We start from the raw sequence: 19915 nt of genomic DNA, 5'->3' as shown, positions 1-19915 counted from the left end.
TCAGTTGCTGCCATACGGTCCATAAGTGAAAATCATCAACATACTATAGAACTTCCTAGTTTGAGAAACATGCGTGTGCGTGTTCGTGTGTGTGCGCGCGCGACCACATGTGCATGAGCAAGTGCATGGGTCTCGGGGTGATGGTAGGGTGTGTGTGCGGGGGGGGGGGGGGGGGGGGGGGAAGAGAGAGAGAGAGAGAGAGAGAGAGAGAGAGAGAGAGAGAGAGAGACTAATCAGTTAACAATAAATCACTATATGCTTGGGAGGGGGGGGGGGGCAGGTTAATGTAAGAAATCATGTTAACTGTATTTTTCACTGAGGAAGTGTACTGACTCATTACATATCATACATTGTAAAACCCAGTATGGAATAATGACAGTCTTATGAAAAGGATAGATAGCTACTCACCATATAAAGGAGACTAAGTCACAGGCAGGCACAATAAAAATACTGTTGTACATTTGAGTTTTTGGCTAAAAGGCCTTCTTCTTAAGTAGAAAAAACAAACACATACACACACACACACACACACACACACATTCACACAGACACAGCTCGCACACACATGACCACTGCCTCTGGTCCTTGCCTCAGCTTGTGTAAATGTGTGTATCTTTTTTTATTTTTTAGAAGTGGGCCAAAAGTTCAAATGTATTGCAGTCTCTTTGTTGTGCCTGCCTGTGACTCTGCATGTCTTTTATATGGTGAGTAGCACACTATCCTTTTCATAATACTGTCATTCCATATCCTAGCATACTTAATGCCTTACTGCATACATCATGTTGAGGTGTTGATTATAAAACTATGTCTTCGATAAGAGATTTAGTGCATGATGCCTCACAGGCCTGACTTTTGAAATTAAATTGTCGGTTAAGTCCTTGTAATCAACTATGGAGGAAGAGGAAGACTGAGTACCTTTCTTTGGAAGTGAGTTGCTTATTCATAATGTTAGGCCAGAAAACAGATACCAGAAAATGATAAAATACTAGAGTTTATGAGAGGCTTTAGCTTTTGCATCACTGTATGACCAGTACTGCCCTGTGATGAATGAGAGCTTCAGTATCATTTGTGAGGCAGTATAGCAAAATAAATCGGAGGTAAACTCTCCATTTCTCCTTCGACTTTGTTTAATTTCAACATTGTGTTGGTTTAAAGGATCACCAACAAAATTTTAGTATTTATTTAGTTTCCTGTCACTGTAGCATACACATTCCTTAATGGTGACTAGTTTATAACAGGTCCATTCATTTTTGAATCATTCCCAACACCATTATTGAATAATATAAGTACAAAACACTGACATATGTAAAAGTTCTCAAGCACAGATCACAGAACTTCATTACAACAGCTATGACACATTTGCATCTTTATCGTGTGATTGTAAAATTCCAGTGTAATATAGAAAAGTTTCATTCTATTCTTACAGTGTACATTTTAACTGTCTGTCCTTGGCACAATTGACTTCCATACATTAGGTCAACTTAACAAATATGATTGAGTATACTTGACAGATGCTATCAGTTTTCAGTATGTGTTCATTTGTGCTGTCATCGTACAACCATACTGGTTTGTCTCTGATATTTCGTTACAAATTTTCCTTTTCAAAAACTTTCAAAATTATTCATCAATTGAAAATACTACGTAAGGCATAAAATTAGATGTACTAGAGGAATGGCAGTGCAGTACAATACGGATACAATTTTGTTTTAACCAAATGTGTAATGTTACAACCACATTTTATGAAGTTAAGAATAATTACAAAAAATTTAAAACAGGAAAATTTGTAAAATTGGTGATGTTCGAATGTGTGCATGAACACATATTGAAAAATCAATTGTGCTGACAGAAAGTTTGATTGTGTATTGTAAGAATAGAAGAAAAAACTTTTGTAGATTACACTGGTATTATTTTACAATCACATGATGAATACACAGGCACATCATAGCTGTTGTAATGAACTTCTGTTATCAGTTCATACAAGATGCTTGAGGACTTTGCATTTTAACATATTGTATTTTTATTGCTCACTAATGACGATCTTTTTTGCATTAGCCTTATCTGATTGCTGTGTTATGTAATTTGAAATTAGTAAGTGATATTGATAAGATCTTTTTTTTTTTTACTTCTAGGTTATAGCTAAAGATGGTGGAACACCTCCAAAAAGTGCATCGGCTAGTGTAGTTATAACTGTACAGGATGTTAATGACAATGATCCTGTGTTTGAACCAAAACTATATGAGGCTGTAGTTTCTGAAGATGATCCTCCTGGAACGCCTGTGACAACTGTTACAGCTACTGACAAAGATGAGAATCCCAGGTAATAATTTATAGCTATTGGTATGGTTTCTGTTACCATTTAAATTTGTCAGTTATGAATTGAAATACTGTATGACTCAGTTCTGGTTGCTGATGATGAGCTGGATAATTTTTAAATAATTATTAATTATAGATGCCAACATTTCAAATCTTTCACATTGCTTACAATTTAAGAAACTGGGGTAACCCTGTGAATTCTTTACAAATGTTAAAATTTGCAAATAAATGAAAGAATAAAAAAAGTTACACTTTCACAATAGGCAGTGTTCTGCCATCTGAGTAGGCTCTTATAGCCTAACGGCTTCAGTTTGCTGTTTATTGATTTGCCAGGAAGAGAATTTCAGCACAAACTCCTCTGAAAGTGAAATTATCTAACTGAAGTTAAAGGCTACAACAATATGAAAATGATAGATTGCTATTCACCATATATAGAGGAGGCACTGAGTTGCAGACAGGTACAATGAAAAAGACTACAAATATTTAAGATTGCGGGCAGAGTCCTTCTTCTGACGTAGAAACTACATACACATACACATTCACACAAGCACAACTCGCATACATGCGGCCACTGTCTCCGGGCACTGGAGCCTCAGTGCCAGTTGGGCTCCCTCACCCAGAGACACTGGCCATGTGTGTGAAATTTGTGCTTATGTGAGTGTGTATATGGTTTCTACTTTGGAGGAAGGATTTTGTCTGAAATCTTTAATATTTTAGCAGTCAGGTGCATTTTCTCTTGTGTTTCAGCAGATATTTGCAGTTTTGTTTTTGTGTTGTGTATCAATGCTTCCACTTTGTGGTGAGTAGTAATCTATCATTTCCATATTGTTGTTAACACATACTAAACTTTCCATTGTTTGGAGTTAAAAGCTGGTATATTCATTCTCACAATGTTGCTTCACATTTCTGCTTGTCCCATACTATTGTCTGTTATGTGACAAAAGGCCCAGTTCTCTTGTGTCTCCTATAGTTAAAATCAGCAGTGATAATCTAGAAACTGATGAACCACTGGAGATATACGTCTCTAGTAGAATAGTTCACTATTGGAGGACAACTCTATGGTACACAATCTCTGTAAAGAAACTTCTAAAGGAACACTGAGTACTACACAACAGATGTAAAACAAAGTGTAATAGTATAGATAAAGAGATGTTAAGTGAAACACATTTGACTTCAAAAGGGCACTGTGTGAAGCTTTCAATGACTACTTTAGCAGAATCTTACCTCATACAAAACCCAAAGAAATTCTGGTTGTATGCAAAGGCTGTCAGGTCATTTCAAAGTTAAGTGTCCAAACACTTATGGATGAGACAGGAACTGAAACTGAGGGCAGCAAGGCAGCATCATAAATACTGAATTTCAATTTCAGATGTTCCTTTACAAATAAAAATATGCAGTTACTGCCCCAGATTAATTCTTGCATGACTACAAAGATGCGTGATGTATGCAGGGTGTCTCTCGTAAGAGTCAGGTGCATTTTCTCTGGTGTTTCAACAGTTATTTGCAGTTTTGTTTTTGCATTGTGTAGCTGGAATCAGTCCAAACAAATAGTGCTCATCACGTCTTTCATGTTGAAGCCCAGTGTTGACGGAAAGCATCAGTTTGTTTCCAGTTACAGATAAAATGATCTTTAAAGTGCAATTTTATGTGCACGTTCAATAGACCTATGCTAGATTAGTCTAGCCCAATATTTGTTTTATCGATATATGTTAACAGGGACAGTAAAACATGAAGAATAACCTGTACCCCAGCAGTGACAGCACTGCCCTGTCTCATGCTGACTGCTACTACCAAGCATCCAGCACTACTGAGTCACTGCTGGATTGTTGCTTATATGGCATATTTTACTGACCCTGTTAATATGCATCAGAATGTCATAATACACTAGTTTGAGACTGCTGTATCGAATGGGCATGTAAAATTATGATTTATAAAGAATTTTGGTTGTAATGGGAAACAAACTGTTGTCACTGGGCATCACATAAAAGACATGGTGAGGAATAATTGTTTGGGCTGACTCCGGATAAGCAATGTACAAATAAAATTGCAAATATCTGTTGAAACAGCAGAGAAAATGCATCTGGTGACTCTTAGGAGAGACACCCACTATATTAATATCAATAGTGTTGAGACAACCAGCTGAAATCTGTCATGTGCCTAGTTCTCATTGGAATCCCTATCATATATTACACAAAATTTGCAACTGAGTTAGCCTCCCATTTAAATGTAAGGTACCACAAATTCACCTATTCCAAACTCATTGTGAGTTTATTTATATCTCAGACAGAATGCCAACTAGCATGGATCCAAAAATACTGGCCATGCAAAACCCAGCTTGCTCTTTTCACACATGATATCCTAAAAGCCATGGATCAAAACAATCAAATAAATTTAGTAATGAAGAACGAATAAAAATATTGTCTATGGCTATGCTACTGTTCTCCTGCACCCTAGTTGGAAAAACGCAATATGCACCAGAACATGTGAGTTTAGCAGATCTACCAACATACTTTTTCTTGCACAATAACATACAAAATTAATATTGAAGTCACCACATATAACTAATTTCTGGTACTTCCTATAAAGTGAATCAAGAACACCAGCTAGCTTGAACAGAAATGCTCTGAAGTTAGGGGACCTGTAAACAACACAAATTAGAAGTTTAGTTTCATTAAATTCAACTACCCCTACACACCATTCAAATATGGTTTTTTACGTACATGGCCACTCCGCCATGCCGCAAGGAGCTCTTTGAAAAACACCCAGCTAATCAGTATCCTGGTAAAGGAAGCCTCTGAATTGTCAAATTTTTTAAGTGGTGCTCTGATATACCAATAATTTTAGAACCAAGATCTATCAGCAGTTCACTAACTTTATCTGTAATACCTCTTATATTTTGATGAAATATTCTAATTCCTTCTCTACTTGAAAGAGGACGTCCTCTGAAGGTGATTCCTTAGTTAGAGGGACTTTCTTTAAGCAGGTATACCTATCAGCTGACTTCAATCTAAAAAAGGTGCAGCTGTAACACCAACTACTGCAGGAATTTTTCCATGAGCGGTACCACCATCCCCCACTACAGTGTCACCTATAAGTTTTGCCAGCCTCCCTTTCCCATACCTATTGAGGTGTAGGCCATGCCTAGTAAAACCCAATCTGCTGATGGACTCAACTAGCACCATTGCAATGTGACCCATTCCCTCTGCCATCAGTGCCTTGTCCATCCCCATGTTAACACACCTAACACACACATTAAGATGAAGCCGATCATGACGCGGAAACATTTGCACGAAATGCACATTAGTGTCACCAGTTTGAGTAGCTGTCTTTACCAGGTCATCACCTACATCATATTCCCGTCCCTATCAAGACTGTTCCCGGCTCCATCCACTGCCACTACCTGATATTCCTTTGTAAAATTCCTACATAACTCCCCTATATCAGTAATCCACACTTGGGTAGAATTTACCATTTCACAGATGTTATATTGAACAAAAAACCTCATTAGTTCCCCATTATCCTCTGTAATTAGCAATGCACACAGCAACACAGCTACAAAATTACTGGCAAGCTACATGTTTTTTCAAAAGTGTTATAATATGTAATTTTCAAGGTAGAAACCAAATTTTCAATAATGACTATTACTCCCCTTGCAAAATGTTTACAGAAATGCTAAAAATTTGAAATTGATTGGGGGGGGGGGGGGGGGGGGGGGAGAGAGAGAGAGAGAGAGAGAGAGAGAGAGAGAGAGAGAGAGAGCTAGCTGGCTTTTACAACTGTGCAGCTGTGAGGAGGAATAATGTTTTCAGTATGAATTTTATTACAAAATGACAAAGGTAATTCTTTTCACATTATTCGATTTTTCGAAGTAAGATCCCCATGACGTTCATTCCCGAGGGCACCAAAGATATTTTCCATCACTATATGAGAGATCTGGAACAGCTGTGCAGTGTGATGTGATAGGTCGGATAGGTCTGCCTAGAAGACTGGGTTGAGGAGGATCTGTTTATGATGCACAAGAATGCACATATCCCTACTTTTACCCATCTACATCTAAATCTACATCTATAGTCAGTAAACCACCGTGAGATGCATGGCAAAGAGTATTTCCCATTGTACCAGTTATTAGGGTTTCTCCCTGTTCCAGTAATGTATTGAGTGCAGGAAGAATGATTGTTTGAATGCCTCTGCGCATGCAGTAACTATTCTAATCTTATCCTCGCAATTCCTGTGTGAGCGATATCATTTAATCTGGGTGTTGAAACTTTGTTAATAGACTTTCTTGGGATAGTTTATGTCTGTCTTCAAGAGTGTGCCAGTTCAGTTCCTTCAATATCTCTGTGACACTCTCCCACAGATTAAACAAAGCTGTGACCATTTCTGCTGCCCTTCTCCGTATATGTTCAATATATGCTGTTAGTCCTGTCTGGTGCAGGTCCCACACACTTGAATAGTATTCTAGGATCGGTTGAATGAATGATGTATAAGCAATCTCTTTTGTAGACTGATTGCACTTCCCCAGTACTCTACCGTCAACCACTTGCTTTACCCATGACTGAGCCTATGTGATCATTCCATTTCATATCTCTACAAAGTGTTACACTCAGATATTTGTATGAATTGACAAACTCCAATAGTGACTCATTGATATCATAGTCATAGGATACTATGTTTTTTCATTTTGTGAAGTGCAAAATTTGACATTTCTGAACATTTAGAGCAAGTCGCCTATTTCTGCACCGCACTGAAATCTTATCAAGATCTGACTGAATATACATGCAACTTCTTTCAGATAGTACTTCATGATGGATAACTGCATCATCTGCAAAAAGCATGATTTTACTATTAGTATTGTCTGCAAGATCGTTAATGTACAATATGAACAGCAAGGGTCCCAACACACTTCCCTGGGGCACACCCAAAGTTGCTTCTACACCTGATGATGACTCTCCATCCAAGATAACATTCAGTGTCCTCCCTACCAAAAAGTCCTCAATCCAGTCACAAATTGCACCTGATACCCCATATGATCGTACTTTTTACAATAAGCATAGGTGTGGTACTGAGTCAAATGCTTTTCGGAAATCAGGAAATACTGCATCTACCTGGTTGCCTTGATCCAAAGCTTTCAGTATGTCAGTGAGAAAAGTGTGAGTTGGGGTTCACATGATTGATGTTTCTGAAATCCAGGCTGGTTGGCATTGAGGAAGTCATTCTGTCCAAGATACTTCATTATGTTTGAGCTCAGAATATGGACATTGGATGGTAGTTTTGTGGATTACTTCTGCTACCCTTCTTGTAGATGGGTGTAATCTGTGCCTTTTTCCAAGAAATGGACACAGTTTCTCGTTCAAGGTCTCTACGATACGTTATTTTTAGAATAGGCCACAAATTCAGTATAGAACCAGAGAGGGATTTTTTCGGGACCTGGAGATTTGTTCAGTTTTAACGATTTCAGCTGTTTCTCAACACCACTGACCTTAATACTTATTTCATTCACCTTTTCAATGGTTTGAGGATTAAATTGGGGCAATTCTCCTGGGTTTCGCTTTGTAAAGGAACATTGGAAAACGGAGTTAAGAATGTCAGCTTTTGCTTTGATACCCACAATTTCAGTTTCTGTCTGATTCACTAGGGGCTGGACATTAACTTTGGTGCCACTAACAGCCTTCATATACAGCCAGAATTTCCTTGGGTTCTTTGGAAGATCACTTGGCAATATTCTGCTGTGGTAATCACTGAAGGCATCACACATTGCTGTTTTGAAAGCCAAACACATTTAATTCAGCATCTCCATATCTATAGCCCTAAGTTTTTTTTTTAACCTATTATTCAATAATCTCTGTTTCTTTTCAAGTTTCTTTACAGTGGCTGTATACCATGGAGGTTCCTTTCCACTGTGAACTGCTCTACTGGGTACATATCTATCCAGTGCATGGTCAACTATCTTTTTAAACTTGAGCCAGAGTTCCTGTACATGGTCCAGACTTGTGCAGAAAGTTTCAAGTTCCTCACTGAGACATGACACCACTGGTTTTTTATCTAGTTTACTGAACAAATGTATGTTTCTGCTTGTTTCATTTGTCCTTTGTACCTTGGTAATCATTGTTGCCACAACCACGCTATGGTCACTGATATATTTCCATCATAATTCAGTTTTTTGATACAAAATCCTGTACTTTTGCACCATTTATATTTATGTTTGGCAATAACACTCAAATAAGTTAGATATGTTACTGTAGATTTCATCAAAAAAATATTCAGTCTGTATGTGAGTTCCATCTTAGTACTGAAAGATGTTGTATAGACTGTATCAGCCAGTAAAAGCATTTCCCCCATGTTTTGTACCTTTCCTGATCTTAATTCTTGTAATTTGCAGACAGCTTAGATGCCATAAAAGAAAAGGATAGAACATAATTTTCTGACTCTATGATAGCTAGGCATGGAACATGCACAAGGCCTGATTTGTTGTTAACATTGACCTGTGATGGATCATGAGTAGTCTGTTTTCTTTCTTTCTTGAGAACAATTTCAGCTTAGTCAATAATTTTGCTTGCAGACAGAAAGAAAATATATAATTCCTTGAAGAAACAGTGCCTGATCTATGACATCACACTACATTTTATTCCAGAGGACAATTTTTTGATGAGTCAGTTCTTTGTTACTATGAATTATTATCCACCATGACTCTTAACACCAGCTAAATATAAACGTAACATGGAGGTTTTTCTTTTCTTTTCAGGTTACATTACGATATATCCAGTGGCAACATGAGAGGAAGATTTGCTATTACATCACAAAATGGCCAAGGTCTAATAACAATCGCACAAACTCTCGATTACAAGCAAGAGAAGCGGTTTATTCTGACTGTTACAGCTACTGACTCTGGTGGGAGACAGGATACAGCTACAGTATATGTTAATGTAACAGATGCAAATAATTATGCTCCAGTGTTTGAAAATGCTCCATATTCAGCCAGTGTATTTGAAGATGCTCCTTTGGGAACAACAGTTCTAGTCATAAGTGCTACAGATGGAGATGTTGGCCAAAATGCACAGATTACTTACACATTAGGTACCCTTGATGAGAGACAGTCTACACAGGAATTTGCAATTAATCCTCAAACAGGTGCCATTGTGACAACAGCACTTTTAGACCGTGAGAAAGTGAGTGGATATTTGCTAACAGTGACAGCAAAAGATGGTGGTGTTCCTCCATTGTCTGATACAACAGATGTGGAGATAACTGTTGCTGATGTAAATGATAATGCACCAGTGTTTAGGAAATCGTCTTACTTTGGTTCGGTACCTGAGGATGCTGCAGTTGGTACAAGTGTTCTGCAGATATCAGCGACAGATGCAGACAGGGGACTTAATGGAAGAGTGCAGTATGCTCTTAGTGAAGAAAATGTGACTGAGGGTTCATTTGCTGTTGATCCAGCAAGCGGTGTTATTCGAACTGCCAAAGCTCTTGATAGAGAAAGTGTTGCTCAGTACGATTTGATCGCATATGCTTTAGACAAGGGCTCTCCAACATTATCGGGCTCTGTTCCTGTCACTATTAAAATAGAAGATGTGAATGATTCCCCACCAGCATTTGAATCAGACAGGATAGTGATGTATATAAAAGAAAATTCACCAATAGGATCCACAGTAGGAGAAATTTATGCACATGATCCAGATGAAGGAGAGAATGCAGTGGTACACTATGCAATAATTGGTAAGTCAGTCATATATTAATATTTTCTGTATTTTTAAAAATGTTGAAGCTTTTGCCATTACAGTGGTCATAGCAATGCGTAAAGTATTTGTGGGTAGTGTGACCATATCTAAATCCCTGAACTTGCAGTATTATGTTGTTTCATCATCTAAAATATTATTGACACAAACATTTATGTTAGCAACAGGGAGAATCACTCAAGGAAGTGTACTTGCTAGCACATCATTAGTCAATTTTTAATGGGCTTTTAGGTATTTCAGTAAGTCTATATTTCCCTTGCTGTCTGTGGGGCTTTAAATGCTAAAAAAAAGTCCAGGATATTTGCTGATTTTGATAGTGATTTGGGCCCAGTGAGCCATCTAAAGCAGGCTATCCTTTTCTGGAACAATTTTGTGCTGTAGTTTTTTTATTTTTTTTACTTTTTTACAATTTATTTATTGTTCCGTGGGACCAAATTAAGGAGAAGTCTCCATGGTCATGGAACAAGTCAGTACATGAAATTCTAACACGATAGTAGAAACAGATAAAATGAAATATAAGAAACGTATTCAGGCGACAATTCGTAAGTTTAAATAAAGAAAATCAACAATGTAACACTGGAATTTGCTTAATTTTTCAGCTCTTCCAGGAGCTCCTCCACAGAATAGAAGGAGTGAGCCATGAGGAAACTCTTCAGTTTGGACTGAAAAGCGTTTGGGCTACTGCTAAGATTTTAGAGTTCTTGTGGTAGTTTATTGAAAATGGATGCAGCAGAATAGTGCACTCCTTTATACCATATGACATAAGCGTATGAAGATATGCGAAGTAGACTACTTTTCGTGTTGAACTGTCACTTATTTCAGATACTGTTCTAATGGTAAATAAAGCAGCATTTAGTTTCTGAACAAGATCCTGAACATGGGCTTTCCACAACAGCTTACTATCTACCCGAATGCCTAGGAACTTGAACTGTTCCGTCTCGCTTATAATATGCCCATTCTGTCTGATGAAAATATTGGTTCTTGTTGAATTGTGAGTTAGAAACTGTAAAAACTGAGTCTTACTGTGGTTTAGCATCAAATTATTTTCCACAAGCCACGAACTTATTTCATGAACTACATTATTTGATACTGTTTCAATATTACACACAAGATCCTTCACTACCAAGCTGGTGTCATCAGCAAACAGAAATATTTTTGAATCACCTGTAATACTAGAAGGCATATCATTTATATATATAAGAAATAGCAGTGGCCCCAGCACCGACCCTTTGGGAAGGCCCCACTTAACAGTGCCCCATTGGGACTGAACATCACTACCACTCTCAATATTGCGGAGAATTACCTTCTGCTTTCTGTTCTTAAAGTAAGAGGCAAACCAATTGTAAGCTACTCCCCTTACTCCATAATGGTCCAACTTCTGCAGTAATATTTTGTGGTCAACACAGTCAAAAGCCTTCGTTAAATCAAAGAAAACACCTAGCGTTTGCAACCTTTTATTTAATCCATCCAAAACCTCACAGAGAAAAGAGAATATAGCATTGTCAGTTGTTAAACCATTTCTAAAACCAAACTGAACATTTGACAGCAAATTACGTGAATTTAAATGCTCCAGTAACCTTGTATATACAACCTTCTCGATAACTTTAGCAAACACCGATGGCATAGAAATAGGTCTATAATTGTCAACATTATCCCTGTCTTCCTTTTTATAAAGTGGCTTCACTACCGAGTACTTTAATCGGTCAGGAAACCGACCACTCCTAAAGGAAAAGTTACAGATATGGCTAAGTACTGGGCTAACATACATAGAACCATACTTCACTATTCTGCTAGATACCCCGTCATATCCATGAGAGTTCTTGGTCTTTAGTGATTTAATTATTAACTCAATCTCCCTCTTGTCAATATCATGGAGGAGCATTTCAGGTAACAGTCTCGGAACACTTTTTTCTACGAGCGCTATATGATTTCCTGTTGGGACTAGGTTTCTATTTAGTTCACCTGCTATATTCAGAAAGTGATTATTAGATACTGTACATATATGCGACTTATCAGTAACATTCCCTCTAAGCACTGATTCTATATCCTCGACCTGTCTCTGCAGACCAGCCACTTCCTTTACGACTGACCATATGGTTTTAATTTTATCCTGAGACTTAGCTATTCTATCTGCATACCACATACTTTTTGCCTTCCTAATAACTTTGTTAAGCACCTTACAATACTGTTTATAATGGGCTGCTGCATTTAGATTTTGACTGTTTCTAACGTTTTGATATAATTGCCACTTTGTTCTGCAGGATATTCTTATCCCTCTAGTCAGCCACCCAGGCTGCCTGTTTGTGCTAGTACCCTGTTTTGAACGTTCTAATGGAAAGCAACTTTCAAAGAGCACGAGAAAAGTCTTGAGGAAAGCATTATATTTATCGTTTACTGATTCAGCACTATAAACATCTTGCCACTCTCGTTCCTTGATAAGGTTTACAAAGGTCTCTACAGCAACTGGATCAGCTTTCCTAAAAAGTTGATAACTATATTTAACATGAGTTGCAGCACAAAAATCTTTTAGACTTAAAATTTGTGCATCATGATGAAAGACCATTCACTTTTTTGCTAACAGAATGCCCTTTTAGTAATGAGGAATGAACAAAAATGTTGTCTATGGTTGTTCTACTGTTCCCTTGCACTCTCGTTGGAAAGAATACGCTTTACATAAGATTATATGAATTAAGGAGTCTACCAGCATCCTTTTCCTTGCACAATCACTTATACAATTAATATTGAAGTCACCACATATAACTAACTTTTTGTATTTCCTATAAAGTGAACCAAGAACCTCCTCTAGCTTTAGTAAAAATGTTGTGAAATCGGAGTCTGGGGATCTATAAATAACAACAGTTAGAAGTTTAACTCCACTAAATTTAACCACACCTGCACAACATTCAAACACCTTTTCAGTGCGGTTCTTTGAAACATCAATTGACTCAAATGGGATACCGTTTTTCACATACATGGCTACTCCCCCACACTGCAAAGAGCTCCTAGAAAAGCTCCCTTGCTCCCTTCCATAACCTTTCCCCTTTGATTACCCTTACTGCGTTCATTTCAGGATTTCCCTCCTACAGTTCTGTCCTGTACTTTCTTAGTCTCTTATGCAGCTGCCTGTTTATTCTTTCCTTTTCTATTTCCCCCTGGTTTTTCTTTGTTCCTTCAGTTTTTTTCTTGTACCTTTATTTCACTCATATCTTCCCTCTGACAGTCCTCTGCACTCTTGTGTTGATTTTCCTTATAAATTCTGCCTCTATTTTTTTTCCATTAGTCACTTATATACATTTAACAATTTATTATGGTTCATAACCTTGTAGTAGCTGATTCATATCAGTAACCGTCATATTAGCGATGGAGGACAGGAGCCGGTTATGCTCAAGAGGAAACTTTTTCAGTAATTTCTGGTTTCCTCATTTGAGTGGCCGTATTGTCCATAAGTTACTTTGCAGTTATTGGGGGCATTTTATTTCTTTCTCATCACCTACAGTACTTTTAGTTACTGTTTCAGTTTATGGTACTGAAAGTATTAATCACAGGGTGAAGAACTGGACTCTTGTGTGTAAGGAGTTGGGGTTCATATCTCCACTGGCCAGCAAGATTTAGGTTCTGTTTGATTTCCCTGAGTCAGTATAAAACAGTTGCCAGAATGGTTCTTTTGAAATGGACACATACATAGAGCGATTTATGCTTAGTTGTGTTGCACTCATGGTCTAGGGGTAGCGTCTTTGATTTGTGATCAAAACGTCCTCAGTCTCGGGTTCGATTCCTGCCACTGCTTAAATTTTGATTAATGATCAGCATTGGCAGCCAACGACTTCCGACATAAGAAGTAATCTTCATTCTGCCAATGGCCTTATCCAAGAGGGCGGAGGAGTGGACAGAGGTTCAGGGCACACCTTGTCCTAAGAATGGGAAACTGCCCTTAAAGGTTGAAGAATCAGCAATGATCAACAACATGAGGATGCAGAAGGCAATGGAAACCACTGCATCAAAGACACGTAATGTGTATCCAAAGGACATGTGGCCTGTAACTGAAAATGAGTGTTGATGATCTCTCCATTGCCAAAAGATTCCTGAATAGTCCCCCATTCGGATCTCCAGGATCCAAGGTGGATGTGACCATGAGAAAAAGATTCAATAATCAACAAAAGGATAATGTTCTATGAGTCAGGGCATAGAATGTCAGAAGTTTGAATGTGGCAGGGAAACTAGAAAATCTGAAAAGGGAAATGCAAAGGCTCAATCCAGATATAGTTGGGGTCAGAGAAGTGAAATGGAAAAGAAGACAAGGATTTCTGGTCAGACGAGTATAGTGTAATATCAACAGCAGCAGAAAATGGTATAACAGGAGTAGGTTCGTTATGAATAGGAAGTTAGGGTAGAGAGTGTGTTACTGTGAACAGTTCAGTAATAGGGTTGTTCTTATCAGACTTGGCAGCAAACCAACACCAACAATGATAGTTCAGGTATACATGCCAACGTTGCAAGGTGAAGATGAAGAGATAGAGAAAGTATATGAGGATATTGAACGGGTAATACAGTGCAGTGCGTAAAGGGAGAAGAAAACCTAATGGTCATGGGGGACTGGAATGCAGTTGTAGGGGAAGGAGCAGAAGAAAATGTTACAGGAGAATATGGGCTTGGGACAAGTAATGGGAGATGAAAAAGACTCATTTAGTTCTGTACAAATTTCAGCTAGTAATAGCGAATTCTCTGTTCAAGAACCACAAGAGGAGGAGGTATACATGGAAAAGGCTGGGAGATACTAGAAGATTTCAGTTAGATTACATCATGGTCAGACAGAGATTCTAAAATCAGATACTGGATTGTAAGGAATACCCAGGAGCAGATATAGGCTCAGATCACAATATTTTAGTGATGAAGAGTAGGTTGAAGTTAAAAACATTAGCCAGGAAGAATAAATATCATTATGAAGTGGGATACAGAAGTACTAAGGAATGACGAGATACACTTGAAGTTCTCTAAGGCTATAAATACAGCAGTAAGGAATAGCTCAGTGGGCAGTACAGTTGAAGAGGAATGGACATCTCTGAAAAGGGCAATCACAGAAGTTGGAATGAAAAACATAGGTACAAAGAAGAAAACTGTGAAGAAACCACGTGTGGCAGAAGAAATACTTCAGTTGACCGATGAAAGTAGGAAGTACAAAAATGTTCAGGGAAGCTCAGGAATACAGAATACGAGTCACTGAGAAATGAAATAAATAGGAAGGGCAGGGAACCTAAGATGAAATGGCTGCATGAAAAATGTGAAGAAACTGAAAAAGAAATGGTTGTTGGAAAGAGAGACTCAGCATACAGGAAAGTTGAAACAACCTTCAGTGACATTAAAAGCAAGGGTGGTAACATTAAGAGTGCAGCGGGAATTCCACTGCTAAATGCAGAGGAGAGAGCAGATTGGTGGAAAGAATACATTGAAAGTTTTTGATGAGGATGCTTTGTCTGATGTGATAGAAGAAGAAACAGGAGTCAGTTTAGAAGAGATAGGGAATCCAGTATTATAAATAGACTTTAAAAGAGCTTTGCAGGACTTAAGATCAAATAAGGCAGAAGGGATAGACAACATTCCTTCAGAACTTCTAAAATCATTGGGGGAAGTGGCAACAAAACAATTATTCACATTGGGGTGTAGAATGTATGAGTTTGATGACATACCACCTGACTTTTGGAAAAATATCATCCACGTAATTCTGAAGACTGCAAAAGCTGACAAGTGCGAGAATTATCACACAATAAGCTTTAAGCTCATGCATCCAAGTTGCTGACAAGAATAATATACAGAGGAATGGAAAAGAAAATTGAGAATGTGCTAGATGATGCTCAGTTTGGCTGTCGAAAAGGTAAAGGCACCAGAGAGGCAATCTGTCGATCTGGAAAAAGCATTCGATAATGTAAAATGTTGCAAGATGTTCAAAACTGTGAGAAAAACTGGGGTAAGCTATAGGGAGAGATGGGTCATATACAATATGAACAACAGCCAAGAGGGAATAATAAGAGTGGAAGACCAAGAATGAAGTGATCGGATTAAAAGTGGTGTAGGACAGGGATATAGTCTTTCGCCCCTAATGTTCAATCTGTTCATTGAAGAAGCAATGATGGAAATAAAAGAAAGGTTCAAGAGTGGAATTAAAATTCAAGGTGAAAGGATATCAGGGATATGATCGCTGATGATATTGCTATCCTGAGTGAGAGAGAAGAAGAATTACATGATCTGCCAAATGGAATGAACAATCTAATGAGTACAGAATATGGATTGAGAGTAAATTGAAGAAAGATGAAAGTGATGAGAAGTAGCAGAAATAAGAACAGCGAGAAACTTACCCCTGTGGATTTGGGTTTTAGAATAGGTTCAAGGTATTCCTGTCTGTCGTAAGAGTTGACTAAAAGGAGTCTGAAACGTTTTGGCCTTTATTTGATGGTCCCTTGTAGGATTTGACCTCTGTTTTTCATAATTTTCCTGAAGAGCAAGCCAATTGGGGAAGGCGCCTTACATGATACATAGTGTCCATCATGCACTGAGACCTCTCGCATCCTTCGTCGACGTTGATCTGCACTTCCGCTCATTCTCCAGCTGCTTTGATCAAACTGACTGTGACCGCATTTTGGACAAGCCCTCCACCTCTCCAAACTTGTCCTCTAAATGCTCCACAAAAAACCGGGGTTCATTGACAAGAAAGATTCTCCATCAACTCTCATACATATGAGGTATCGGGATGAATAAGCTCCATAAAGCTATATATCCCTCCCCCGATGCGGTACTTCAAGTGCTAGAAGTTCAGCCATGTGTCTTTCCACTGTACTTCCAGCATCACCCATCAGGATTGTGGAGGTCCTTCACATCCCAATACTCTATGTGCCCCGCCTCCCATCTGTGTCATTTGCTTTGCTCACCAGACTGCAGGATTCTCCAGAAAGAAAGAAAAATAATGGGTTACAAGACCCTGTACTGACTGACCTACATCGAGGCTAAGAGAAAATATGAGAGGCTACATCCTGTGCATATGACGTCAACCTACGCCACCGCTATGACAATGGTTCAACCATCTTCCATTCTGCCACGTACAGTGGACTCTCAGAACCGTCAGACTCCACCTGCCCCCTTGATGGTGGTGGGCACTTCCCTCCATGTTGCTCATGCACAACCTGCTTCAGATCCAACCCCCCTCCCCCAATCATCGGAGACATCAGTCCCCACTTCTCAGCCCGAGAAGCATAAGTCTTCTTTGGCTCCTCTCACCAGGAAGGGATCCCTTGGCTCACTCCCTTCCCAGATTCCCACCAGTGGCAAAGCTGACACCCGCCAGTGGTTAAAGCAACTGCAGATAGCTGGTCGTAGGGCTTCACGGTCCTCCTCAATACATGAGACTGAATCAGTGAAGCCCTCCCAGCCGGACAAACCTAAGGAGCAGCGAGATAAACCTAAAATGAAAGTCCCCCAAGAACCAAGGCACTGCGGTGGCACCCGCACCACCACTACCCACAAGTTGTGTGTCTGAGGATGTGGTGCAGATTCTGGCATCCGCTGATGACCTAGATCTCGCTGGGCTCTGAGACACAATGGCTGTCGATCGCTCAGGTACTCGTCTGGTGGCAGCAGGTGACCCTGAGATGTAGACTGTCTCATTGAGTGTTTCATGCCTTCCCAGTCGAACGTTCATGTAATCCTCCAGTGGAATTGTGGTGATTTTTTTCCACCACCTGGCTGAGCTATGGCAACTGTTAAGCTTTACACCTGCTTTTGCGTTGCCCTCCAGAAAACCTGGTTCTCGGCAATGTGGACCCCTGCCCTCCACGGCTATAAGGGATGTTACAGGAACCGTAGCGACTATAATAGAGTGTCAGGTGGAGTTAGTGTCTATGTCTAGAGAAATAGAACCTAGTATGTTGTCCTCAATGGAGAGTGCTCATCACAGACAAGGAAATTGTCAAGAATGCCCAGGGAAGTGTGACAGGGCCATTCTTATTCTATATATGCGTAAATGATGGGAGAGACAGGGGGAGCAGTCTGTGGCTGTTTGCTGATGATACTGTGTTGTACGGGAAAGTGTTGTCATTCAGGGACTGTTGAAGGGTACAAGATGACTTGGACAATATTTGTAGTGTGATGAATGGAAGCATGTTCTAATTGTAGAAAAATGTAAATTAATGCAGCTGAATAGGAAACACAATCCCATAATGTATGAATACAGCATTATTAGTATAACATACAAATACAGTGTTAGTAGTGTGCTGCTTGACACAGTCATTTTGATACAGTATCTGGGTGTAACCCTTCAAAGGGATATAAAATATAATGAGTACATAAGGACAGTGATAAGGAAGATGAATGTTTGACTTCAGTTTATGGGAAGAATTCTAGGAAAATGTAGCTCATCTGTAGAGGAGATCGCTTATAGAGCACTAGAGTATGACACATTCTTGAGTACTACTAGTATGTTTGGTCCCTACCAGATCGGATTAAAGGAAGACATTGAAGCACTTCAGAGGTGTGCTGCTAGATTTTTTACACATAGATTTGATAAGGAATCTCTGGAGGGAAGATGATGATCTTTTCACAAAACTGTATTGAGAAAATTAATAAACCCAGAATTTGAAGCTGAAGCTGCAGAACAGTTCTTCTGCCACCAATCTACATTTCAAATAAGGACCACAAAGACAAGATAAGAGAAATCAGGTTTCATACAGTAGCATAGAGACAGATATTTTCCTCTTGCTCCATTTGCAAATGGAGCAAGGGGCAGTTTGCAGAAAATATGTGTAGATTAGATGTAAATACCCATCCCAAATTTCCGTACCTGACAGGTTTTGCTGTCAGTCTCCTTAGCAGATATAATCGCAATTTAAAAGGTCTTTTGGTCGTCAGTAAAGAGAATTTGTAGGTATTTAAAGGCAACATGTGCTGTAACCTAGAATTTTCTAGGAACAGCATTAGAGGAATAATGGCCTTCAGTAATGCGTGTTGAAGAAGTAAAATCAATGGCAGATTCTGTGTAGCTGGTTCATTCATAGAAATGCAAAATTCTTTGATTTTGTGGCATTGCACTTTCTACTTTTGAAGCTGAATATGTGGCTTTGGTGTTAACTGTTCAAGATAATACTGTGATTAATGTATGTCTGTGGTAGATCCTAGTGTTCCAAATAAAGGAGCTATTCAGTTAGCCAATAATCTAGTGACAAATACTAGATCCAAGCATATAGATTTGAAATATCAGTTTACAAGAAGGCGTGTTGAGTCAGGCGCTACCGATGTTGAACATCTGCCTTCTGAAGAAATGTTTGTTGATTCTGTGTAATGCTGAACATGAAACTGTAGTCACGTGAAAGAAGTTAAGGAATGACTGTGCATTTGAACTTCACATTGCGTGTCAGTGTCAGTTTAAGGGGATGTGTTGTAATATGTTAATTGATATTGAGAGAGTTCTTTTTACTCCTTGTTTTTACTGTTACATTGTGGTTGTTGCACATAGGTTTAGTTGTGCATATATATAGTTATTGCAGTGCACATACTGATTTTTTTAATCTAATAAAACATTATTTTACAAGGCTTTTGAGTTGATATTAAAAATGATCAGCTGAGAGCAAGACTTGAATGCAATAAGCAAGTTCAAATGAACTTAGGTTGTTACACAAAAATGAAGAGGCTTGCACAAGACAGAATAGCACCGATAGCTGTATTAAATCAGTCTCCCGACTGAAGACCACAACACCAATGACAACACAAAAATAATTATCCTTTGTTGTTAAAAGTATTTCTCTTTGTCCAAAAAATAGTAGAGTGAATGATTATAATATCAGGACAAGAAATCTTTACAAATACTTCAAAGAAATGGTATC

At 38.7% G+C, this 19915-nt stretch overlaps 1 protein-coding gene across 1 annotated transcript in view; it reads left to right on the top strand.

Annotated features, from left to right (window-relative positions):
- The window catches only part of LOC126412603 (protocadherin-like wing polarity protein stan), a 345349-nt gene that overhangs the window by 57165 nt on the left and 268269 nt on the right, over window positions 1-19915 (top strand). Inside the window, exons 7-8 of the mRNA XM_050082273.1 lie at window positions 2130-2317; window positions 9056-10032. Of these exons, the coding sequence (XP_049938230.1) occupies window positions 2130-2317; window positions 9056-10032 (1165 nt within the window). The remainder of the gene's footprint in view (window positions 1-2129; window positions 2318-9055; window positions 10033-19915) is intronic.

The sequence above is a fragment of the Schistocerca serialis genome, chromosome 1, assembly GCF_023864345.2.
Source record: "Schistocerca serialis cubense isolate TAMUIC-IGC-003099 chromosome 1, iqSchSeri2.2, whole genome shotgun sequence".
Taxonomy (NCBI): domain Eukaryota; kingdom Metazoa; phylum Arthropoda; class Insecta; order Orthoptera; family Acrididae; genus Schistocerca; species Schistocerca serialis.
The sequence above is the reverse complement of the archived record's forward strand: the minus strand, read 5'-3'. Positions and strand labels throughout refer to the sequence as shown.